The following is a 26475-nucleotide window of genomic DNA, read 5'->3' as shown; positions in this document are numbered from 1 at the left end:
GACATGTTTCATGTCAGTTGAGTGCCTCTTCCTTGCATTTATCACCTGACAACGGCCTCACATTTGAACACAAGTTGCGAAGAGTCTTGGGGCTGTCTTGAAAAGCTGACTTTGATTACTTCATCTCTTCTCAGGAACCAGCATATCACCACCTTCCAAGAGTAAAATAAGGTCCAGCATATAACACCATTTCTTTGCAAAATATCTAGCATGTCTAGTTCCTTTAGACTGAGCTAAAATTAATTTTGTTAAGAAAAAACATCCTTGGTCCATTTTTAAGTAGTACAAGCTGTGTAACATGACTGCAATACAGTATTCTCTCAATTATAGCAGGGGTTAGTAGGAACCATATTTCTATTTTATTATTTTTATATATTTTAAGCCATAAAACCCCTCCCCACTCTCTAAAAAACCCTAATATAACCCTGTTATTCATTTTTAGACTAGAAAATGCTTAATTTACCACGAAAGAATTTAAATCTAAAAAATATAAACAAAGAAAATACCTACTGGCTACAGAAATGCACACTATAATGAAATTCCCATAATTTACAAGATGTAGGGGCCATTATAGTGTAAAAATACTCTCAGGTTACCCTTAAGCATCCTAGTTCACCTAAGGCAGGGTCTCAAACCTAAATGAACTGCCATCTCATTGGAGGGCTACTTCAAAAAAACAGAAACCACAAAGAAAACACCCACAAATATTCCTGACAATGTAGCGTTTGGTTTGTTCGTTTTTAAATTTCAAAAATTGTATAACAAGACAAAACTGCAAATATGAACGCATCCCCCCCCCCTCTCACTCGTAACTAACCGATGCCTTTAATTGAACTACCAAATGAACACAATGGTCCTCTCTTTCTGGTCAGACACTTTGCAGCACTTCTGCTGTAATTTTGTTCATATTTAACAAAATAAAAATGCAGAAATAAGTGTTCACATTAGTTTTTTACTCTCACTGAACTAACAAAGCCAATCCCTCCACATGTTTGTACTCTCTTGTTACCTCGGCCAGGTCCGCGGCTCTGAACCGTGGTAATGACACCTCTGGCTAATACGTCGGGTTGTCGGGCTTGTAGCTTTACTGTCAGCGAACACAGTGTACAGTCGAGTCTTAACAGCTTTCTTACAACCAGGCACTCATTTTGGCGGCAGTGGTTATTATTATATTTACATGCAACAGCCAGATTATGCTAAATGAATATTAGGAAAGTAACTGGTACTTTGCAGAGTTCTAGCTAGCAGTATTCTAGCTCAACAAAAACAGTTAAAATTCAAATATGACACTTGAAGATAATGTATTTTGATATAAATACTATTTTTTTACTAGTTATCATGTTACTTGTTCTAACATCAATCTAAAACTTAATATTTAACCGAATAAAACTTACCGCAGCAGCAAGAAAAAATGGCGACCGAGGATTCTGAAATGCGGAGCTCCACAGGAAATGAAGGTGTGGTCTAATTTAACACCCACAGTGTTAAAATGCAGTAACGACTAAAATCCACACTAACACTTTTCAGGAATCAACTCCCGATGTGTTATTTTAACTCGATTAAGTGTTGAACTAACTCGGAACTCTGTTGAATTCTACTAACACTGAAAAATCAACACTGGCATTTTTGCTGTGTAGCAATGCCCCTGACTGCGAGGCACTCGATTAATCATTAGCATTATTTTTGCCATTGTTATGCAACATTACACAACACGTAATCATGTGTGTGAACTTCAAGCCTTACAGCTGCTTTGTTTGAATACCCTGCGGATGCATGTGAGATTAAAAAAAGAAAAAAGAGGAAAAACACCGGAAATCGAAAGAGGAAGTTCATTTTACTGCCACCGGGTTCTAATAAATAACATGAAGCAGCTTTTGTTTGTCAGTTATGGAGCAGCTGAAGGTGCTTCACATCTTTACCCTTGGTAAGAAAATCTTCCTTTTCGTATAATGTTTTTCTTTATATTGTGCAGATCAAGAATATTATAGTTAACTAAAACTATATGTAAAAAATAAAGTCTTTTAGTTAACTAAACTAAAATAAAAATTTAGATGGAATATAATTAGTTTTAGTAGGAATTTTATTACAACTTGCCCGATGAGGCATTGAAACTTGAGTCTACAAGCCCGAGTGAACTGCTTTCAAAAGATTATGTTTGTTCATTGTAAGACCTGTAGTGATTTTCCTAAATCAATTAAAACTAAACTAAGTTGCATCATGTTCAAATAATAAAAAAGAAACTGAAATAAGAAATTAAACTCTGGAGGCTAAAGTGAAAATAAATTAAGAACATCCATCCATCCATTTGCTTCCGCTTATCCTTTTCAGGGTCGCGGGGGGCGCTGGAGCCTAGCTGTCATAGGGCGAGAGGCGGGGTACAAAAGAAAAATTAAGAACAAAAAGTAAAAAGATACAAAACTATAATAACTCTGATACAGAAGCAGTATGAATGAATACATCTTTAAGACTCAGTTTTCATTTTTTTTAATTTTATTTTTTATAAATGATAACATTTGTTACATTATTTTTAACTAACTTTATATCATAAGCAATCCCATGTTTTCCTCTTCATCAGTTTCTTGTCTCTTTGCGTCCTCCACACCTGCAGCAGGTAAGTTTCTTCTTATGTGTCTCATATGAATATTTCAACTTGAAGAAAATATTAAATACAGTTTATATTATGTGCTGATAGGTCAGATCAGACTAGCTGGGTCTGGGTCCACTCGGTGCTCTGGAAGGGTTGAAATCTATCACAGTGGCTCCTGGGGAACAGTCTGTGATGATGACTGGGACTTAAATGATGCAAAAGTGGTCTGTAGACAGCTGGGCTGTGGGACAGCAGTGGAGGCCACTGCATCTGCTCACTTTGGTGCAGGAAGTGGAGAAATCTGGCTTGATAATGTGGCCTGTTCAGGAAGTGAGAGTTCTCTAACTGCGTGTGAACACAGAGGATTTGGGACACACAACTGTGGACATGGTGAGGACGCTGGTGTTGTCTGTTCAGGTGAGATATTGTTCTAATAAATTGTGCTGAATAAATGTATCTTTCTCTGTTTGGATGAACAACTCTGTGACCCAGTCACTATAACTGGGCCAAACTGAATGACAAGAAGGAAAGTTGGGCTGGGTTATGCTGATTGGGTTTCTTTTGGTTTCTTCAGAATTTAAATGATACAAAGTATGTTATCTTTCATAATTATTATTGTTGGTAAATGTGTTTGATTTTTGCCATGGCCAAATAACAAAAAAGAAACACTAACACTCTTTAAGCAAATGTGCCTGTGACTAGGTCCTCATATCAGATTATCCGGGTCTGGGTCCACTCGGTGCTCTGGAAGAGTAGAAATCTACCACAGCAGTGCGTGGGGAACAGTCTGTGATGATGACTGGGACTTAAGTGATGCTAAGGTGGTCTGTGGACAGCTGGGCTGTGGGACAGCAGTGGAGGCCACTTCATCTGCTCACTTTGGTCAAGGCACTGGAGAAACCTGGCTTGATAATGTGGCCTGTTCAGGAAGTGAAAGTTCTCTAACTGAGTGTGGACACAGTGGATTTGGGAAACACAACTGTGGACATGACGAGGACGCTGGTGTTGTTTGTTCAGGTGAGAAAAGGTATTACAGGTCATCATGTTCTTGTATAATATGCATTAAGTCTGACTTCAGTTTCAGGGAATATTAAAATATAGGAATGCCTTGTGCCTGATAGGTCTGATCAGATTATCTGGGTCTGGGTCCACTCGGTGCTCTGGAAGAGTAGAAATCTACCACAGGAAAAACTGGGGAACAGTCTGTGATGATGACTGGGACTTAAATGATGCAAAAGTGGTCTGCAGACAGCTCGGCTGCGGGACAGCAGTGGAGGCCACTGCATCTGCTCACTTTGGTCCAGGAAGTGGGAAAATCTGGCTTGATGACGTGGCCTGTTCAGGAAGTGAAAGTTCTCTAATTGAGTGTGGACACAGTGGATTTGGGACACACAACTGTGGACATGACGAGGACGCTGGTGTTGTTTGTTCAGGTGAGAAAAAATACACAAAACAACTTGATAAACTTAATTTCACTTTAATGACAGTGTGGCTCACCACAGAGACCACATTCCTTTATTTTTATTTTTTATTTTTCCTGTCCCATTTGGTTCTTTAGCCGTCAGAATTGTTGTCTGAAGACCAACAAGGATACCCAATGGATTTACTTTACCAAATGGATCATCACGGCCTTGCCGTATTGGTCCATTTGATCGACCTTTGTTGTTATTATTTATTTTATTTTATTTTCAGTTGTTACAGACGGGACAGACATGACTGAGGGATAGGAAAGGGAGAAAGAAAGATGAAGTAAAAGAAAAACAGAAGGGAAGAGGGACAGTGAGAGAGGGCACTTAAAAAGAGAAAGAAGAGGAAAAAAATCTCCTGGATCACCTGTTGAGAGAAAAAGAAGAGAAAACAAGCAAAAAAACAGAGCAACATACTAAACACAGCACCATCACGTTAATCTAGCTAAGTGTAAACAGCAGTAAATACTAAATATTGAATGTTGTTGTGTAGCAAGCAGGACCAACAGCGCACAATGTGCTTGGAAATAGCAGACTATAAAGGTGTAGTTTATGTCTATGAACAGTGAACACCCTTGTGCACACCTGTGTGGATCAGCGCGCTTCTATTCAAAAGGTTTCCCCATGTAATGGTCTGCTAGAGGATGTAGAGAGCCATAGCCCCGCCCCCATGGCATGAAGCAGGCATGGAAGAGATCCAGGCCCCAGACATCCAGAGGCCCCAGAGTGCGAGAGCCCAAGAAGGACCACCGGAGGGGCATCCGTGCCACCCTCAAGAGCTGAAGAGAGACCACATTCCTAACATGTAATTGAAAATATATTTAAATGCACTGCAGCTGATTTGTACCAGCCTAAAATGTCCTCATGTAAAATGGTGAAACTACATTTTTATGCAAATAACTTGCGTATCAGCATGATTGATCAAGCATATTCACATAGATACATGGGCAGAAACACAAAAATGGCTCAAAACTAAACATCACAACACCTTCACATACTAACACACCCACACACAGTAAGTTACTCAGGCAAACAAGAAAAGCAGCAGCTGGTGTGTAGAGGAGATTTTAAACAATTCGGAGCACTGTTAAGTATGGGTGTCCATGGCTTTCTGCAAATTGTGCAGCTTTTACATGAGGATAACATCAACCAGTGAGGCTCTCTTTTCTTGACTCCTTTCCACTCTTAAAAACATTAAGGAAAAAAATAAACTGAAGGCAAGCAAACCCAACAAATCCAGGACTCTGCTTTGACACAACCAGCTTTAAGGCTTGGTGTACTTATAAACATAAAACTTTAACAATTCAGATGCAAAGAAACTGTCTTTGAGGAATTATGAAACAAAAACAAAACAGAAAAAAACCCCATTACATTAAACAGAGAACAGTGAGTCCGTTTTTTAGCGTGTATGTTTGGTGTTTTACTGTAAATTTCTTCTTGATTGTTTAGAGCAGGGCTCGGAAACCTATGGCTCGTGAGCCAGATGTGGCTGTTTTGATGGCTGCATCTGGCTCGCAGGCAAATCTTTAACAATAAAAGAAATATGATATTAAAACTATAAAACATTCCCATGTATTTCAATCAATTCATTTTCTACCACTCATGTTGATGGTTGCGGATGGCTGGAGCTAACCACAGCTGTCCTCCGAGACAACACCAAATTTTTATTGGATAATGCGTAACATACATGGGTCATTGTGAGGTCAGGAAGTAAACTTCCTTCCTTTTAATCGAGTAGTCAGCTAGCCAATTGCAGAAACCCTTTTATCGAAGATGGCTAAAAGAAAAAAAGATGACGAATATCGTACTTTTCAGCAGGAATGGACAGAGGAATTCACCTATGTGGAGAGAGCAGGTTCTGCAGTGTGTCTAATATGCAATGATAAAATTGGATCGATGAAATGGTCAGATATAAAGCGCCACTTCGACACACGCCATACTACATTTGCATTGAAATATCCTGTAAGGGACAGCTTGATGTTGCTAGTTAACTTTTTGGCGACTTTTCAGATACAGACAAGATAATCAAACAAGTAAAAGATATGCCCCTGTCGGCAAAAACTGCTCACAATTGTACCACCATGATGGCAAATCAAATTGAGGCAACATAAGTGAAGGACATAATAATGGATTGCATTTATACAGCGCTTTTCGGGGACCTCAAAGCGCTTTACAATTCCACTATTCATTCACTCTCACATTCATACACTGGTGGAGGCAGCTACAGTTGTAGCCACAGCTGCCCTAGGGCAGGCTGACAGAAGCGAGGCTACCATATCGCGCCATCGGCCCCTCTGGCCATCACCATTAGGCGGTAGGTGACGTGTCTTACCCAAGGACACAACGACCAAGACTGTCCGAGCCGGGGCTTGAACCGGCAACCTTCCGATTACAAGACGAACACCCAACTCTTGAGCCACAATCGCCCTCAATTATTGAAGTTAACTCAGAAAGATCAATTGGAGAAAAAGAGTCTAAATGAATATCAATGGTACTGAAAGTAGCTTTTTATATTTTTATTAGTGTGTCCCACAAACAGCAAATATTGTCAAAAAAAGTAAGAAATCTTTGGGGGTGCTTTGGTCTACATCACCCCCTTTGATTGGGGGTGATGTAGATTCATAATATTATCTACAGCCAGGGCTAAAATCGCCCCTGGCTGTAGATAATATTACATCTGTGGGATGATTATTGGTAATTTCTTCTCTAATGAATAAAATTTTATTTGTGAAGAAGTTCATGAAGTCATTACTAGTTAACGTTAAAGGGATTGTTGGCTCAACAGAGCTCTGACTGTTTGTCAGCCTGGCTACAGTGCTGAAGAGAAATCTGGGGTTGTTCTTATTTTCTTCAATCAGTGATGAATAGTAAGATGTTCTGGCTTTGCGGAGGGCTTTCTTATAAAGCAGCAAACTATTTCTCCAGGCTAAATGATGATCCTCTAAATTTGTGACACGCTATTTCCTCTCCAGATTACAAGTTATCTGCTCGTATCTGCTCATAGGCGGCTTACGAGCAGATAACTCATAGGCAGTTATCTGCCTAAAGCAGATAACTATAATTCTCCGTGGTTTGAGAATTATACCACGGAGTCAAATACTTCTGATTAGAGACCTTAGTTTTCACAGGAGCTACAGTATCCAGAGTCGTACGTAGTGAGGAGGTAAAATTATAATAATCGACCTCTGTTGGGGTAGCGTTCAGGTAGCTGCTCTGCTCTATGTTGGTACAGGGCATTGAAGATGATAACAGTGGGTGGATTATATTCTTAAACTTAGTTACAGCGCTTTCAGAAAGACATCTACTGTGATAAAGTGATAAAGGGTTTTCAGGAAACACTGTTAAATGTTCAGTTTCTATGCCATATGTTAAAACAAGATCTAGAGTGTGATTAAAGTGGTGGGTGGGTTCTTTCTTTACATTTTGAGAGAAGCCAATTGAGTCTAATAACAGATTAAATGCCATGTTGAGGCTGTCATTTTTAGCATCTACATGGATGTTAAAATCACCCACAATAATTATTTTATCTGAGCTTCATTTAAACTAACATAATCATCCTGCTGCAACCAGGTTTCTGTAAGGCAGAGTAAATCGATTTGTTGATCAATTATTAAGTCATGTACTAACAGAGACTTGGAGGAGAGAGACCTAATATTTAATCATCCACATTTCACTGTTTTACTCTTTGGTTCAGATGTGGATACTGTATTGTTCTTTCTTTGTGATTTTTTTTTATGTTTAAGTTGTTTATTGCTGGTTTTTAGTTTGTTTTATGTCTGTTTGGGAGCTGACACAGTCTCTATGGAGATGGGGTTTGGGGGGGGGGGGGGGGGGTAACCTGTACGAAACATTATTTAACAAGAGTCTTAACTCTAATTAACCTGTGAAGTAAAACAAATTTCTTAGAATTCACCTCATCCCATATCTTGTGTTTTAAAATTTCTGAATACATATTTTAATTTAACAAACTTTCGCTAAGCCTACCTGGGGTTGAAAGTCCTGATAAATGTGTGGCGTTTCAGCGGGTACACCGGCTTGCGCGAGTGTTTCGCTTTACACTACATTCAGTCATCCACCCATTCACACACTGGTGATGGCAGCTACATTGTAACCACAGCTTCCCTGGGGCGCACTGACAGAGGCGAGGCTGCCGGACACTGGCACCACCCGGTCCTCTGACTACCACCAGTAGGCAACGGGTGAAGTGTCTTGCCCAAGGACACAACAACCGAGACTGTCAAAGCTGGGGCTCGAACTGGCAACCTTCTGATTACAAGACGAACTGCAAACTCTTGAGCCACGATCACCCACGATAATCTCCCAAATTTAGGACTACAAGTTAAAAAAGAACTAACAGAAATAAAATGCACTTCAGCTAAATACTTTTACAATTTATTTTTTATAGCCACAGGTTGCCGACCCCTGCCCTAAGTCATTAGATGATGCATTCGCTGACACCTTGCATTCACAGCTTGGGTCATACATGGCTAACACTGGTGATGTCACCTTGTGTTCCAGGTCAAGAAACACTCAGCAGTTTCTCTTAGATAGGTCTCTTTCTTAAACAGAAGCCTGTCATGCTTAACTTTTGAGAATATAAGTAAATCTTTCTTTAAAAGAACTCTGTCCTGCTTAACTTAAAATCATATAAATTAATAGAAAGCAACAGAACAAAAATATTCTTGTAACAGTGCACATATAGTGCATTTAGTACAATTGGCTTCAGTTCAGGTATTATTTCAGCTTTTCTAATGCTAATCAGCTGCTCCTGTTTGTAAACCCGCTTGTTCCCATGATTACGCATCTTAACTCATCATCATTATTAATCTATGTATTACTTTTATGTATTAGTCATCTATTTGTTGTAATCATCTATCCTTGCAGTTGTTTATTACACAAAATAAATTATATTATCACACTTCTGGCCACATAGCGCTGATATTCACCGCACATGCCCATATTAACCTTAACCAGAGGGTTTAAAAAACAAACCAGTGTTTACATACCATATCTGCTTCTGCCGTGGCCTGGTGGACAAGAAATTGGTTAAGGGTTCCCCGAGCTTTCACGCCCCTCGTGTTCTTCATGTGCCCACCACTAGAAGCATGCCTATGGAAAAAGTGCGCCGGCACACAGTGCAGTGCGCTTTATAGGTGTTATCGTGCACTTTTCCAGCCAGGTGTTTTCCTTTTCCCAGTCCTCCCTGTACTTTTGCAGCCTATTTTTCTTTCTCTGAGGGGAACAAACATTGCTGCTCTAATGCTGGGCTTACACTGTGCGATTTTTGGCCCATTTTGAGCCGATTTTTGAGTCATGCGACCGATTTGGTGATCGGCCCAATTTTGGCCTTCATCGTGCATTGTGTAGTATATGTGGGGTAACGAGAAGCGATTAACTCCTCAAGCAGCTCCCGATCATCAATCGCTCGTGAGCCGCTCACACTGCTCACGCGCAAACACGTAAACGTCGGTGAAAAAGATGGAGCAGCACGGCTGTGCAGCGTGTGAACTGGACACAAGCGATGGAGGCACAACTTGTAGAACTTTGGAAAGCTCATCCGAGCCTTTTCGATGTGGCATCACAAAATTATCACGACCACAACAACCGTGAAAATAGTTGGATTTACATTGCTGCTCAGTCACAGCTGCCTGATCATGTTTTTCATTAGCAATTTAGCAAAGTTGATGGTGGTGGTGTGTGTGTCTGTGTGAGTGAGAGACAGAGAGAGAGAGCGACAGATTTTCTGTTATAACCTTCATTTTATGGACGCACAGTGTGAGCTCTCAGGTCGCATCAGAGCATCGGGTGAGACCCTGCATCGTGACCTACCAACTTCTAACCCCTGCGCGTCAATCGTGCAGTTTGAAAATTGCACAGTGTCTGCCCAGCTTTAGGTGTACTGCCGTCCGAGACTTGCACCGCAGTGTCGGCGTTTGTTCCCCTGTTGGCCACGCTTCTTGTTGTGATCATCTGTTGTCTTCCTGTATTTTCTCTGTAAGCGACCTTTCCTCGACCAATGAGATGAGCAGTAATCTGAATTGTCATACTCGAATTGTCATAAGTGTGCTGTCAGCTCATTGGTCACAAAGCAGGAGAGGGGCTGGGAATTATGTTTTCAAACAAAGCGTTAATTCCATTAAAAGTTATAGACTACTTTTGATTCTCACTGTATTACGGGACAAAGTGCGTCCCTTATTAGCTCAATACGGGACGTGTACTTTTGTTTCTAAATACGGGACGATTCAGTTTTTTAAGGGACGGTTGGCAACCCTAATGACAATTGCTATACACTTTACATCAGATGACCACTTTGGTTGCAAGATTCAGATGATTATTTATTAAAAGATAGAGAATTAAAATGACAATAAGAAAGAAAAGTATTTCTTTGTGCCCCTCTTTCCCTGGTAATGTGTCTGCAACCACAGTTGCAGACACATGATCTGGGCCACCAAAGGGTCGTCATTCTTTGCGGTATGTGGGCCATATGTAAGTTGTGTGCAGCCACGGGCCAGTTGCAAGCACACTGCTGGCCCTCTGCTGGCCCTGAACAGGTTCAGCTCTGGACCCAGATGTCAGCCTAATGTCTACCTTAATCAAGCCATGTAATAACAACATGTGCATAATAGTGCAAAAGTAAAATGACAAAACTCTGATCAGACAGTGAATGGACTGACTCTTATACAGCACTTTTCTATTCTCCCAGATTGCTCAACATGCCACATTTACCCAATCACACACTTTCTCTAAACTGAGCGCTTCCTAACTACATTCATACACATTCAGACTTGACACTAACCTTCCGATCAGTGGGTGACATGCTCTACCTCCTGAGCTACAGCTACGCACTGGCAAAGATGAGCAAACCATAACTAGGTTTTGGCTAAAGTGTACACTCACAAACCTGTCAAACCTGCATTTGTAATGTTGGCTACCATAGCAGTATAGTATTGCAACATGGCATTTGAGTCTTCTAACTAAAATAGGAACATAAATATTGCCATCATTGCCAGACCTGGCCCACATCTGGTTGACATGCAGCCATGACACCGGTCAGTCAGAAATGCCAGCTTGATGCCAGATCCGGGCCAGACCCATTTTTCTATGGGTCTGGGCCACATGAACCAAATCACAATCGAGCCAGATATGGCATGCCAACTGCTATGGACAGCGCAATCTATGCCAGGCCTGGCCCATATCTGGATGACATACGTCTTATCATGCCAGAAGTCAGCCAGCAGTGCAGGCTTGATACCAGATCCGGGCCAGACCTGCTTGCGATGTGGGAAGGACCTCTCCTGGTTTCATCTTCATGTTTCCCTCTCACCAGATATCCAAACCGATATCATGACCAGCAGCTTTTACGGCTGTGGCTCCAGCAAACATCAGCTGATACCTGAAAGTAATATTAAATAAATTCTAAAAACAGCTTATCAAGCTTAACCATACTGCTGTTGTTTAGCATGACATCCACAGGTTTCCTCTTTCTGTCACAAAGTGGGCGATAAACAAACAAGAGAGACGGAACTTGCAACAGAAAAGCCAATCAGCTGATCATTGATCAGTTTCATGATTGAAGTAGCAACAGGAGAGGGAGAGAATGTCAGAAGAAGAGGCAGCTGTGCAGCATAAAGACAGAATAACTCCAGCTTTGTGTCTTATTTTCATTCTAGCTGAAGAACGGAACAAATCACGTTCTTTTTAACCTCAATAAGGATACCGCAAAACCATTTTCTTCTGTTTGTCCATGATAAGATTGGTTTCAGAGCCGCTGCCCAAGCAAACGGGAGGGTGTGTCCGACGTCCTCAGCTGTAAATGGTCCAGCCCAGGGTCAATCATGACACATTGGCCAATCCACCACCTTTTATTGTTTATACCATTACAAAAAATTAAAAAAAAACAACAAAAAAGCTCATGAGAACAAAAAAATATCATCGGCCCACCAGGCGAATGCCCAATATGCCTGATGGCAGTCCAGCTGTACTTATGTCTGACTTTATGTTGATATGTTGATAGACTTCTGCAGGGTCAAATCTGAGTCAAGCTGCATGCATTCTGACAGCTGTTTGTCTGTGAGACCGACAACAAGCCTGTCACGTATCAGCTCATCATGTAGCACTCCATAGTTGCAGTGTTGTGCTTGTGCGTAGAGCACAGTCACAAAAAAAAGCATCCCCTTTCTGATTATCTCCCTGTCTGCGCATGTTGAATTTAAGCACGCTGAAAACAGCCTCGAATCCATCATGTACCCCCGATATGTTGTCCTCTGCTTAGCAGTTAACTTAGTCAGTGAAGAAATAAATCAAAATGTTGACTTGGTTCTCTTCCAAACTCACATTCAAATTACTTGCAAGAGAAAATCTTTTGAACCTTGGTATCCATTTGGACTACTCTTGCGGCTTTGAAAAGTCAGAGGACTCCAGTTGCTGGATGCTGAACGTCGTGCTCGGCCCCCGCTGACACCACCAGTCTCGCCCCCTAGCTGCCATCCTAACTAATTACACTGATTGGTTCCGTTAACATCCATCCATCCATTCGCTTCCGCTTATCCTTTTCAGGATTTCGTGGGGCACTGGAGCCTATCCTAGCTGTCATAGGGCAAGAGGCGGGGTACACCCTGGACAGGTCGCCAGTCTGTCGCAGGGCTAACACACAGGGACAGACAACCATTCGCGCTCACATTCACTTCCGCATTCACACCGGTTCCGTTAACATCCTGCTGTGGAATGCAATTACACCGCAGATGTAACCTAACTCTGACCATGAAACCACAACCACTGTGCACCAGTCACACACTGTTCTTTACTTTAAATCCACCACATTATAGCAAATTAACCTGTTTATCCTGCAAAACACAATTTCGTATGTACTGGCTCAATGTCCGTTTTAAAAACATGAGGACTTACATGTAAGCTTTACATTTCCAGTTTATCAAATCCCACTGAGACCTTCAAATCTAACCTCTGTTCGTCTTGTCCAATCTTTCTTATCTTTCTCCAACTCTGGGTGAGATTTATTTCTCTACCTGCGAAATAAAGTAGCTGGACCTTTAGCTAGCAATACACTGTGAGACAAACTGCTCACAAACAGTTTGTGTGTTTGCTGATGTTTGTTGAGCTGATAAAAATGTTGCATTTGAAATGACCTGACACTTAAAAAGTCACTCCCCTCATTTTCATTCCTCTTCAGTAGGGCTAGCTAGATACTGCAACTGCAACTTACAGACACCTACAGTCGTTTCAGTGTTGTGCAAAAAAACATAAAAAAATAAACATAAAATAAACCACTGTCCCACTTTTAACCCATAAACGTTGGCCAATGCCATCTCTCTTTCTCTCTCTTTACCTCTCTTGCCATCCCTGGTGATTAATAAATGAACAGGACTGCCTTTCAAGTGTCACTGTCTAGGTTTAAACTGGTGTCATAAAGGCTAGCGGTAACAAACAATAACTCCCCCCAAATGCGTTAAACCAGAGATAAAGAGCAAGTTTAGAAAATGTAAGGAGTAGAAAGTACAGATATTTGTTTAAAAATGTAGGGAGTAAAAGTAAAAAGTAGTCAGAAAAAAAGTACTTAAGTACAGATACCTGAAAATTGTACTTAAGTACAGTAACAAAGTATTTGTACTTTGTTACTTCCCACCTCTAGTGTTATTATACTGTCTGTGCTTGGAAAGAGCCAAAGTTGTGTTAGCAGTTTCTGTCCCAGATACCATCAAGCTCTCATCTTTTCTAAACTGGATTTTATTGCCAGCAGACATGGTATTGATTCATGTAGAGCTTGAGAAGGGAAAGTGGAGGTGATAGTGGGTTGCAAAGTGGCTTGCAGTGAGAATGTCACTAAAGAGAATTACCAGTTGGATATGTAAACTGGTATCAGTTGAGCCATATGGATTGTTATTGGGATTAGCTGAGGACATCGGTGTAGCTTGACTTTGTGATCTATTAAAACTAACACTATTCTTTTTTTTCTTTTCTTTTTTTTTTTTTGTTAGTGAGTCTCCCAAAACCCAGCATCTCTGTAAATGAAGGTGAGGTTAGCTGGGGTCAGAATATCAGCATCACTTGTTCCGTCTCATCTGAGTTCTTAGATGGAACTTTCACCCTCAAGAAAACCTCAAGTAATTTCAGTCAGACTGAAACAGGATCCAGATCTGCTACCTTCAATATCCACAGAGTGGACTTCAGTGATGATGGACTGTACCAGTGTCAGTATGAGAAACGCATTTCAAGTAACACATTCAGCTCCCCCCTCAGTGACTCTGTCAGAATCTCTGTTACTGGTAAGAAGAAATACACTTTCCTGAACACCATGTTTCATTTTTTTCTATAAGTAGGGCGCTCAGTGAGCTACAACAAATGTATTATTGTGCTGGTGTTGTGTGTCTCTTTTCAGTAATCTTTCCAAAACCCAATATCTCCATCAGTCCTGCTGGTGAGGTGACCTGGGGTCAGAACATTGGAATCACTTGTTCAATCTCAACTCAAACTTTAGGTGGAACATTCATTCTGATGAAAACATCAGATTCATTCAACAGGACCCAAAACTCAAACACAAACTCTGCTACCTTTAATATTCCTGAAGTAGACTTTGATGATGAGGGATTGTACCAGTGTCAGTATCAGGAAAGCGGCCCAAGTCAACAATTTTACTCCCCAACAAGTGACTCTGTTAGGCTCTCTGTTACAGGTAAGAAAACAAATACAAGTATGATCATAAATAATCAATAGCAATGCTTATAAGAGGATACTGCAGTAGTTCTTTCTTGTATTTAGAACAGCAGCTCTTTTTTCTTAAAATTTCTGGGTGGCTGACAAAATGCTCTCAAAGCCCACAGTACTCAGGACGAAACACAGACTACTGGAAACAAACTATTACACACTGTGGAGCATTTAGCAGCTAAAGAGCTAAATGTTAAGTTGAGGCCTAAAAGAGTGAATGCTGGACTTCCGTCCTTAATCCCAATGTCACTTTCACACAGTGAGACTGCAGAGGCCCAGCATCTCCTTGACGTCTCCGAATGCAGGACTTGTCTGGGGTCCTGAAGGTGCACAGATCACCAGGGGTTACAGCTTCATCCTCACCTGTTCCATTAACTCCACATTTTCCAGTGGACATTTTATTCTCAGCTTCTCTGGCTCCAACCTCACAGAGCCAGCAGTCAACAACTCAGCCTCATTTAGTTTCCCTGTAGCTGAGTATGAACAGCAGGGCAACTACAGCTGTGTGTACGAGGTCACAGTGTCCACACGGACATTCAGATCTGCTGTAATTGCACCAATTAGTGTCATCATTAAGTACAGTAAGTACAGTATTTACACATACATAAATTACACAGTTTATGCTTTTTTATTTTTTAATTACAAACAAATAATAAGAAATGTCACTGTGACAAATCTTCTGTGCCCACTGTGTATCTGTATTTCTCAGGCTTCTCTGTTCATTCTGTTAATTTCTGAATGTTTACATTTAAAACCAGAAAGAGAAGAAGCAGATGTAAAGGAGGAGACTGTTCCAGTATAGAAACAAACGTGAATATAAACAGAAAGATATGAGTCTGAAGTTTCCAAAAAAAACAAAAACAAATGCAGTAATCAGTCTTTTCAGAGTAATCCTGTGCTAGGGTGTACTTCATAGCAAAAATTACTCCATTTGTCAAGGGAGAAACTGGCAAGAATGTACCAGGGGGCCGATCCGACCTGCCCCAGATGTAAACAGGTGCCAGCCAACTTATGCCACATGTTCTGGTCTTGTTCCAGGCTGAAAGACGTTTGGGCTAACATCTTTAGAACATTCTCATTCATTTCTAATAAGGATATGGAACCAATGCCTCTGACATCCATCTTTGGTGTGGCACCGAGGGAAACTCAACTAACAGCCTCTCAGAGCAAGGCAATAGCATTCACCTCATTGCTGGCTGGGAGATTGATTCTATTTAACTGGATAAAGGCAACACCGCCATCCCATAAACGCTGGGTGGAGGAGGTGATGGCACACCTCAAATTAGAACATCTCAGATTTACTATACAGGGCAACACCAAGAAATTCTTTCAGGTCTGGCAGCCTTTCCTTTCCTATTTTGAAGATGGGTTTCCGTCCACTCCATAACTGGCAACTTCCCCCCCCCCCCCCCCCCCCTTTTTTTTTTTTTTCCTTCCTCTGTCTGGGTATAGTTTTGTCTTACACTGTGTGGTAGGACTTGAGTTCGAGCTGTTCTGTATGAATGGTATGCTTTCTGAAAACTCAATAAAAACTCTTTGGTTATTATTCATAGCAAAAATTAGAAAAACACTGGAATAGGATAAAATGATAAGAATAAGATACTGTACATAATAGAATAGAATCAAATAATATACTGTATACAATAGAATAAAAATAGAATAAACTTTCTTAACCATCTTTCCTGTTTTAGCTTTCTCTCAGTCTGGACATTATACTGTCTGTCATCAGCAGAATTCTCAGTAATCACTAGTGAACCACAGTAAAGTTTTGAGACAGTCTGTTAAGACTGTTTAAACTTGTAAATAACTGCTTACATTAAATTGATGAAAATGATTTTATGTTTTTTACTGGTTTCATCTAATTGAATTAATTTAGCCTTTCTTTGATTTGATTTTGATTTGATTGAATCTTTATTTTGAACATGTTGAAAAAGTATAAAAAAAATAGAATTAAAAGAGACAAATGAACAAAGCAAACAAAAGGAAAACGAGCAACCACAACTCCAAATAACGTCCATGTTCAAAAAGGAGCAGGAAGAAGCATAAGCTTACTTAATCCCACCCCTTTTCCACTATCTAGTATCAATAGACTACAGAAATACCTCCTTGCAATTACATTATATGCTATGTGTAATTTTTTTTTTTTAATATATACACATATATGTTTCTATCTATCCATACATACGTGTATATACACACATACGCACATATACACATTTTCAATAACCCCATTAACACCTGAAGGATACACAACCTACAATTTTATATATATATATATATATATATATACACACACACACATATACACATATATATATCTTTCTTTTGGTGCTGGGGACGCTGTCATATTTTTACAACTACTTTTAGTAAGTAAGTAGGTTTTTAAGTTGAGCGTGTAGTGTTCCTTCAGTTTGTCAGATCCTCGCCTTGTTTGTCACTTCTCGTTTGAAAAGTTCCCCAACATGGGGAAGTTTGATTAAGATGGCAAAAACGCTGAGCTCAAGGCTTCACCACAGGACTTCACTAATCACTGTGTGGTGTCACATTGGTTATGTCCAACATTTAGATACGATCAAGATGAGAACTGATGACTGTGTATCTGCTCCTGCTGAGCATAGTGTTCTGTAGCCAAACTCTTGAAACTAGACTGGTGTGAATGACATACGATGTGACTGAAAACTACATGCTCTCGACTGAAACATAAATGAGAAGTAGTTTTTATGGATAAACTGATCAAATTTTCTCTTCTTAGTGTCTTTGATGATGCTGGTGTCCTCGGTATCTGTTGGAGTCCTGCTGCTGCTCCTGCTGCTGCCATTAGTGATGTGGCTGCTGTGCAGAAGACGAGCAACCAAGCAGCCTGGAATCCTCGTCCAAAGTCAAAGTGTGTGCTCACCAGGACACACAATTATTAAATAATTATTCATCACATTGTTTACATGTTCATACATATTACAAATTTGCATTGTTTTCCCTTACTTGTGTTTCAGTGTCTGTCAGAGTCAGGAATAATTATATCAATGCAGATGAAGAGGATGATGAGGAGGACTATGTGAATGTTGATGCAGTGGAAACTAATGAAAAAAGCAAAGAAGTTGCAGTACTGGATGAAGAAGCGAGTGATGATTATGATGACCCAGTGAGTGATGAAGATCATGATTATGAGGAAGTGAGCCCAAATGACAATTACAACAAGCCCAAGGAGGCCTGTGTGAGCGTAGACGGTCACAGGGAAGATGAAGGGGAAACTAGTGATGAAGAAGACAACTATGAGAACATATCCTCACCATCATTAGGTGTGGATAATGATAAGGAAGAGGAAACTAGTGATGAAGAGAACGACTATGAGAATGTATCCTTACCATCAACAGTTCATTATCATTTATAATGACCTGAACTTCATAAACATCCGAAATACAACCACATAAAAAATGTTCATAAGGCTACGTCCACACGTACCTGGGTATTTTTGAAAACACAGATTTTTCTATGCGTTTGCACCTTTCGTCCACACGTAAACGCCGTTTTCGGTCATTGAAAACTGAGATTTTTAAAAACTCCTGCCAGGGTGGATATTTTCAAAAACTCGGTTTTTGCTATTACGTGTGGACGAGGTAAACAGAGAAAACACAGCGTTAAAGGTGTGCACCTTTTTTGACGTCACACTGTGCGCCACATTATTGTTTCAGTGAAATGAATTTCTACAATGGCGGATTTAGACAAAATGTTACTGTTAATTTTACTCTCTGCAGTGTTTAAATGCTTACATATATACACACAGTTACTGTCCCTCCACACATACGACTCAGTTCTGCTTCTATGCGCCATCTTTGTTTACTCTTTCCCGCCCAGGCTTATTGACTTCTGATTGGCCAACATTTCTACACAGATAGGAATATAGCGCCACCTGCTACACTGGCATGTTTATAGAAGCGTTTCACTTCGTTTTTGGCTTTATGTGTGGACGGGATTTTTTATAAACGAAAACAGAAAATCTTCGTTTTCAAAAATACCCGTGGACGTGTGGACGTAGCCTAAGTGTTGACAATAAATGATGGCAAGATTGGTCAGCTTGAGATTTCACAGTAAGCTGCAGTAACACCAGAGGAATATATTTTATTTCAAGCCAACATGAAAATAATCACAGGAACGTTTTTAAACATTCATTATTAACCTATTACATTTATATCCATATTTACCACTGAATAATTGCTCGATGATGTCTTTTTCCATAACTTCTCTTTTGGGTTTAGTGTTCTATGAGTCATTGAGTCGGGAACCATTTAGAGCAGAGACAGGCAGAGTTTAAAGAAGCAGAAGGACTTTTATGTTTATTTTTGCTGCAAGAGAATGATCAATAAAGTTCTGCTCAGCACCTGAATTGAATAATGCAAGAGTGTGTTTACTGTAATCTTTGCGGGTACCAAGAGTCTGGGCATCATGGTGAGTGCTTGGAAGGATTCAATATGTGGACTAAGGAATTACCAGCATTTATTTACAGTCTCAGCAATTCACACAGGGAAGTAACGAATTTGCAAACTATATCTCAAGAACAGCAGGTTATCCAGAAGGCCACTCATCCATGCCACAGGGATGGCCAGAGACAAATCCACCAAACTGACCCCAAAATACTCACAGTCCAAACACTCACTCAGCCCTCACACTCGATTCCTGTACAAACAGGAACAGAAGGTAAGTGGCAGCTTCAAGGCAAACAAAGAAGACAAACGATTAAATGTGGCAGAAACCAAACTTCACTAACTGTTTAGTTAGCAGTCCGGCGTTGAATGACAGTCCTCGTCCAGCTTAAAGGTACCGGATGATGAGGCAAGTACCCAAGTCAACCCAAGTGCAGTCAGCCAGATGCTGGAGGAAGACACTGCAAAACAAAGTGTGGTTAGAGACAAAGAGAGAGAGAGAAGCGGGCAAGGCAGGAAACTGGAGGACCATGATACTGGGTAGGAATGAAATATCAGATTTTGCCAAGCAGCATCCCGACATCAGTGTGAGGCCTGTCTAGAATTATCACTATATTTTTCATATCCCTTTTATTTATTAAACTTACACCTGATTATATTCTGATCAATAATAAGCAATTAAGCATCCTTAACTATCAGCAAAATCACATGTAAATCATGATTCTGTGTTCAACAAATACACCATAAATAACACCATTTCATTCAGAGTTATGCATAATGATTGGCTGGTGACATATTTATTATCTTTCACATTCCTGCAGCCACACACACACTAATCTGCCAAGGTCAAAACTTGATTATGTCTGTGCACACAGAATCTGGACATTGAAACCATTTTCACTACTGAAACTGTAAATGTGCAAAACTTTGGAAATAAAAGAGAAAATAAAGACTTAAAGAGACTTACAGCTTCTATTGTCATTGTGCGGTTTCTTGCACAGCGAAATTGGGTAGATGGACCACAAAGGTGCAAAAGTAAAGAAAACAATATACAATGAGGGAAAAAAGCAATATATATTTATACATATATGTGAGTAACAATGTACATGGTGTATGCGTAGAAATATTGAAAGAGAAACATTGTGGGCTGTATACAAGGTCAGTTATACAATATAATAAATAAATAAGGGTGGAGTGGCTATGGTCAGTTAGGGTGGAGGTGGTAGTTCCAGTGAGACCAAAATATTGCACATACCAAAGATATTACACATGGGCCAAAAATATTGCACAGAACATGAAAAGACTGAGATATTGCACATGGGATGGCAGCAACATAGTTGATTAGAAGCGTCAGAGTGGATGTGTTGGAGAAGTCTGTTCACACTCTTAGTTTGCATTAAGAGTTCTGTCAGCCCACGGGAAGAAGCTGTTCTTTAGTTTAGTAATCTCAACTTTTTTCCAGAGGGCAGGATGTTGAAGAGGTGGTGGTTAGGGTGGAGGTAGTCCTTTATAATTCCCCTGGCTCTGGAGAGACATCTCGAGCTGGCAATGGAGTCCAGGGGGGACAGTGGAGCCGACAGCCGATCACCTTCTCTGCAGTTTTGATGACCCTCTGTAGTCTCCTCTTGTCAGCCAGCGTACCACACAGATAGTGGCTCGGTAGAAGGACACTAGTAGGTCAGTCTGCAGCCTGTTCTATCTCCAAACCCTCAGGAAATGGAGGCGCTGCTGGGCTTTCTTCACTAGGGCTGATGTGTTTGTGGACCAAGATAGGTCCTCAGATACGTGGGTGCTGAGGAACTTAAAGGAGGCCACCCTCTCCTCAAATATGCTGCATTGCAGAAAAATGTGGGAAACTCTTCATTTCGCACAAATTTTCTGCCAGGAATCATGACCTTGCAAGACCATCCAAGGTAACTGTGCACTACAGGGATGCATTTGGCTCATCTCCTGTATATCTAACAGTGACATGGTTCGTAATTAAAAAAACCAAAAGAAAGCAGAGACATATATACTTCATATACAATGCCATGTAAGTGCAGCCTAGGACCATTCACAGATTATAATACAAAAATTAAATGGTATAATATAACATAAAACCACAGAAAACTGGCTAAATTTACATTTAAGTTAAGTTTTATTTCTCACTCAAATTCAAGTCTCTGAAGCTGTGAATGATAAATTTAAAAAGCAGACTGAGGAGCTCTTCAAGGTCATCTTCATCAACGCCAGCTCATCAGACTCACTGAAGAAAGTGATCACAAAACGTGGTGAGTTAAAGATACATCCATTCACTACCAATTCAATTAGGCATGTCTCTTAGATTTTTGATATGTTCAATGTCATTTGAAATCTACCACTGAGACGTCCATGTAGGTATGAACTCAGGAGGATGCGTTAGAACAGAGCTGTTAAAGGTCTCAGCTGTTTCTATTGAAATAACCCTAAATGGAAGCGATTACATTGAGAAAATCTTTGCTCTTTTAAGTGATCCTGATACATTCACTGCCCAACGCTTTCTAAATAAGACCTAATATGTGAATCTGGTCTGTGAAGATCAGGCCTCACATCTTCTTTGATGACCAGCAGAGACTTGTTGATACTGCATTGGGGTCCAGCACAGTGGCACTCCTGGTGCCCTCACCAAACTAACAATAATATGTCATAACGACGCAAAAATGTGAACTGAAATATGTCCCCATATTGGTCTAAATAACAAAAAATAAACACTTTTTTAAAATCTCATCTGTTATTTTTGTATCTTTATAAAACATATTTGTATGTATTAAAGTTATCAAAAAATGTACTGCATGTTGGAGCTGCCATAGCAGACTGGGATTTCCTCACAGAGAAACACTTTTTCAGGATGTAGATGTAAAGAAGAACCATAATATGTAACTATATCAGTCATTATGTAATTATGTCAAAAACATCTGAGTTTTGTATAGCACATGTTGAAATATAACAAATATGACTGTAGCACATTATGCTGCAAGGATTTATTAAAAAGCACCAAAATCTAGGAGGTATCATTTTTGTACCATCTTAGACAAGTAAATAATACTATCACACAAATCTCCTTAACCATTTAAAGTACTAACACTTTATATTATATAGCTGTTTTGTGAATTGGTGCTATATAAATTGAGTTATATAAAAGTTATATTCAAGTTCAAAATGAACTTCAAACTTCAAATTCAAATGAATCAAAATGAAGTAAAAGTGTTTTCACTCACTCTCAGCAGAGGGCAGTGCAAGATAGTCAGAGTTTATGTGCCTCTTTCCCCTGTTCCCTTGACTATGATGCTTTAATGCATTTCTACATTAATCCACAGAAACATTTATCAATGTAAAGCTGTTTAGAACCTACCTACAATAAGCTGTCTATTTTAAAGAGCTTGGAAAGAAAGCGAATGGACTTCATTTATTTTCATGAAGACAATTCACCTCTCATCCAAGAAGCTTCTGCAGTTCTAAAACAAGCTGAATAAGATTAAATGTTGAGGATGAACTGTCCTGCTGAGGTCTTGACCTTCTGTATGTCAGTCAGATGACTTATTTCTACTAACAGTGATGAAATCCAGCACACCTCAGAGCTTCATTAGTCTCATTAGTCTTCATTAGGCTCATCCAAAGACTCAATATATTTTATAATAATTCAATTGTTGACCAATTCCTGTGTGAAAGACCCTAAATCTGTAATATTATGAATTAACTAATGAGTCTCTGAATTTCACTGGTAAATATCTTAACAAGCGTATTGTGTATTTCATCCTTTACTCACATTATCATTATACAATAAATGTGTTCATTTCCAGAAAATCTAAATGTTATGATGATTTCAGGTGATTAAGTTCAGTGTTTACCCTTAATTATGTGTGACTGTCATCACATACATCAGCCACCATTCATGTCACACCCCTGGCTGAAAGGGAAAGACAAAATATATACACCTCACTGAAAAAAATAAATGTATTTAAAAGTCAAGAATATCACCAGTTTGTCTGTAATTTGTGTAGTGTGTAAATGCGTGTGTAAACAAATAAAAATTAAATTATCCCAAATGACCTGGAAGAATAAGTGATAGAAACTGAGGTTGCTGAGGTCCATATATAGTCTCAGCTGAGTAACTAACCACGGTGACAAATATCGCTCTAAATACAAGTAGCCACCAAAACCTGGAAGAGGATATAGAGTTCTAAGAGCCATCACACATATTTATTCACAATAAAACAGGTTTTTGTGATGTTGTCCTGGGGGATGTCAACATGAAAAGTACACAGTAAAAATTAGCACAGACAGGTGTTCATCAAAAATGAAAGAAAAACATTGTAGAAGTGATTTGACCTGAGAAAATTTTAAATTTGTGTATGTAAAGAAAGCCAGTTTAAAAAAAAGAAAAAAAGAAGAAGAAAATACCCGTGTTATGTAAGCTTCGGATAAGATGGAATTAATAGCCAATACGAGAATGAGCCCACTCCTGCACCCTGATAAGTATGAAGGCTTAATTTGTTACCCAGATGATTTCAATGGGGCAAAATGTGCTTAAATTAAATCAGCCACTGTGACCATTGTTGCAGAGATCACAAAAACAAATATGGTTTTGTTTGGGATCTGGGGCTTTTGTTGGCTTTTTTCTAATAAAGTCTTGAAATAGGTGGAAGTAAAGGATTTGTAAATGATTTATTTAAAAAAGCAATTTTTTTTAGAAATAAAAAGTTCTTTCATGAGTGAAGCTGATAAAAAGCTGAAGGCAGTGGCACATCCAAATGTTCACTGTGTTTACAGAAAAGTGCCAACTTGGATTAATCAGTGTGAAAAGAGAAAATGGGATGATCCACACAGTAATATGGGAACATGTATTATTTTCTTAATCAGCAAAGTAGTTTTGGTCTGTGCTGATATCTTTGGTAAAAGTGTTCTTGACTGATAAGTTGGGATTTAATGTGATAAACTTGCAGTAGATAACACAATGTACCACTGAAAGACAGGAGGCATTGTTGATGAAAATGGGCCTGTGTACACCTGCGTAGATATTCCAACCTCATTCCTGAGTTATGCTCAGTGTTACTATTAAGTATTTATATTTCTTTACCTGACTGATTAATTTTGTGTTACTCAACATCAAACTAACCTTTATTTTCTTCATAAAACAAGACATTTCTAACTTGATTCAAACTTTTGAGCTGTAGCGTAAATTGCAGTGAGAGTCCATGGTTATTGATTAAAGCAGATGATGTAGAGTATCAGGACAGGGACAGACTGTTAAAAAGTTATGAGCTGTGTTGTTGGAGAGAAAGTGGAGTCTGTCATCCTTGAAATGCTGCCAGGCAGCTGGCAGGATTGAATGATGCTCTGCCTCTGTGCTCAAGTACAGACATAGGCTTTAAGCAACCATGAGCCACTGATAAGCGTGACAGGTCAGTATTAATATGAATGCAAAAGTGGATTTGTTAAACATGAGCCACTGATAAGAAAACGCCAATGAACACGCAATAAAGTGGACTTGTCAGGGAGAGTTTTTCACCGCCATTGGAATAGTTCAGCTCAATTTTTGTTGAAATACAGAGCTAGAAAGTTGAGTCTTTGTTTCAAAATGCTGACAAAACCTTGATCAGATACAGTCAGACACAAACAAACAGTATAAACTACTGCTCAAAAGATTGGACTCAGTTTGAAAAGTCCTTGTTTTTCATGATTAAAGTACAGTACAGCGCATTTTTAGTAACAATTACTCCTGTTTTGAAAGGAATCACATTGTTCTACTTAATACACGTTTTTCATGTTAGATAATTCATATTTGACTACAAACATCTTTATACTGACAAGCAGAGCTGAAGGTTACTGTGCTGATTAAAGAAACATTACATTTGGTTAATTTAGGGACTGAAGCTTCAGATTTGTGGGTTAAATTGGACTGATAAGAGATCAAATTATCATGAACCCAGAATTTCTCTCCTTGTTTAATAGAAAATCTTTTTCCTTCTCTCCCTTCCTCTGGAGGAGGGGTCCACCCTAGGGCAGAGTCCGAGAATTGGACACCGATCTTTCCTGCTGAGCTGCATCGCTTCATGGAGCAGGCAGTATTTAAGGACGCCTTGTGCCACAGAGCTTCACCAGACTCTCTTCAGACTCTCTTCACCTCTTCAGTGGTACTCAGATCTGCCTACTAGTGTTTATTTCTACTTCTAGTTATGTGGCAACTAGTTCTCTATTTGTTCCAGCTGGTCAGCTTAAGCAGATCGCGCTGGTCAAAGACCTCAAGCTATCTCCCCTTAATGGTTGTGAATGGATCATGGAACTCTGAGCCCTCCACCTGCCTGCCCGCTGGCCACCGATCCCTCCCTTTAACCCCTCTTAGCTCCTGAAATTTCACGGGAACAGTTAACCCAGATTATCTGAAACACCCCATCAATTCTCTATCACTCTCTCTACGCAAATCCCTCAGCCTAAGTCCTCTGACTTCTTGGTCACACTGCCTCTGAATAAAAAACAAACCTTTGTGATAGAACGGTCTGCCCAGTCTGAATTTCAGGTCCTGACTTCCTGCTATTGGGACATAAATTGTAGAGTCTGCCTTACAATATAAAGTGACTGTTGTTGTGATTTGGTGCTGTATAGATAAAACTGAAATGACTTGAATTAAAAAAAAAGAAAAAAAAACTTCTCTGAGAATTACATTTTGTAAGAAGTGAAAACTATTCAATGTATGAAACTGATTTTTAAAAAAATGAAGGCTTTGAATATCTGGCTGTGCCAGTGTCAGGGCTGAATAGAAATAGTTAACCAAATTTGCTGTAATATAATATTAAATGAAGATTGTTGACAATAAATAAAAATATAAACAAAACAAAATATTTTAAAAAATAACTATGTTTCTGAGCTCTTTGATTCCAATTTTTACGATTGCATTGTTCTCACATAATATTAATGCTACAAATACAGGATGTAATGTTCACAGGGTGATGTTAGTACTTTGTTGTAAAGTGAAGAATGTGAATAATTCCTCCATTGTTTAAAGATTAAGTGTATACTCAGAAAACTGTGTAAGAACATAAACTTTATCTACTTTGCTGTCCTCATAATCCTCGTATAACTTCGTATCATTGCTGTCAGTACTCTCATGCTCACAGCAGGGTCCTGCTGGAAGAATTCCCAACACTATTGCATCTAAGTCAGACAATACATGCATTTCCCCACAGTTCCAAGAAATACTCTAAGCTACCAACTTTATACTAAATGTGTGCGTACTACATTACTGTTTGGATAGTAGTTCCAAAAAGAT

At 39.5% G+C, this 26475-nt stretch overlaps 1 protein-coding gene across 1 annotated transcript; it reads left to right on the top strand.

The window, feature by feature from the left end:
- Positions 1 to 1887: 1887 nt before the first annotated feature.
- On the top strand, positions 1888 to 19142 carry LOC146710691 (uncharacterized). Its single transcript, XM_085455335.1, has 9 exons — positions 1888 to 1924; positions 2576 to 2611; positions 2693 to 3004; positions 3709 to 4020; positions 14046 to 14333; positions 14447 to 14740; positions 15033 to 15353; positions 17525 to 17656; positions 17763 to 19142. Exons 1-9 carry the CDS (start codon positions 1888 to 1890, stop codon positions 18158 to 18160), a joined length of 2130 nt encoding a protein of 709 aa, XP_085311461.1. The 3' UTR covers positions 18161 to 19142.
- Positions 19143 to 26475: the final 7333 nt, after the last annotated feature.

Source organism: Copadichromis virginalis, linkage group LG4 (genome assembly GCF_057382275.1).
Source record: "Copadichromis virginalis isolate Kocher_CV1m ecotype Utaka linkage group LG4, C_Virginalis_male_GT1.1, whole genome shotgun sequence".
NCBI lineage: Eukaryota > Metazoa > Chordata > Actinopteri > Cichliformes > Cichlidae > Copadichromis > Copadichromis virginalis.
This window is presented reverse-complemented; position numbering and strand designations above follow the sequence as displayed.

Coding starts and splice junctions, on each gene's coding strand:
- LOC146710691 (XM_085455335.1), top strand. CDS start 1,888: ATGGAGCAGCTGAAGGTGCTTCACATCTTTACCCTTG. Junction 3,005..3,708: donor CGCTGGTGTTGTCTGTTCAG/GTGAGATATTGT, acceptor TGTGCCTGATAG/GTCTGATCAGATTATCTGGG. Junction 15,354..17,524: donor TAGTGTCATCATTAAGTACA/GTAAGTACAGTA, acceptor TTCTCTTCTTAG/TGTCTTTGATGATGCTGGTG.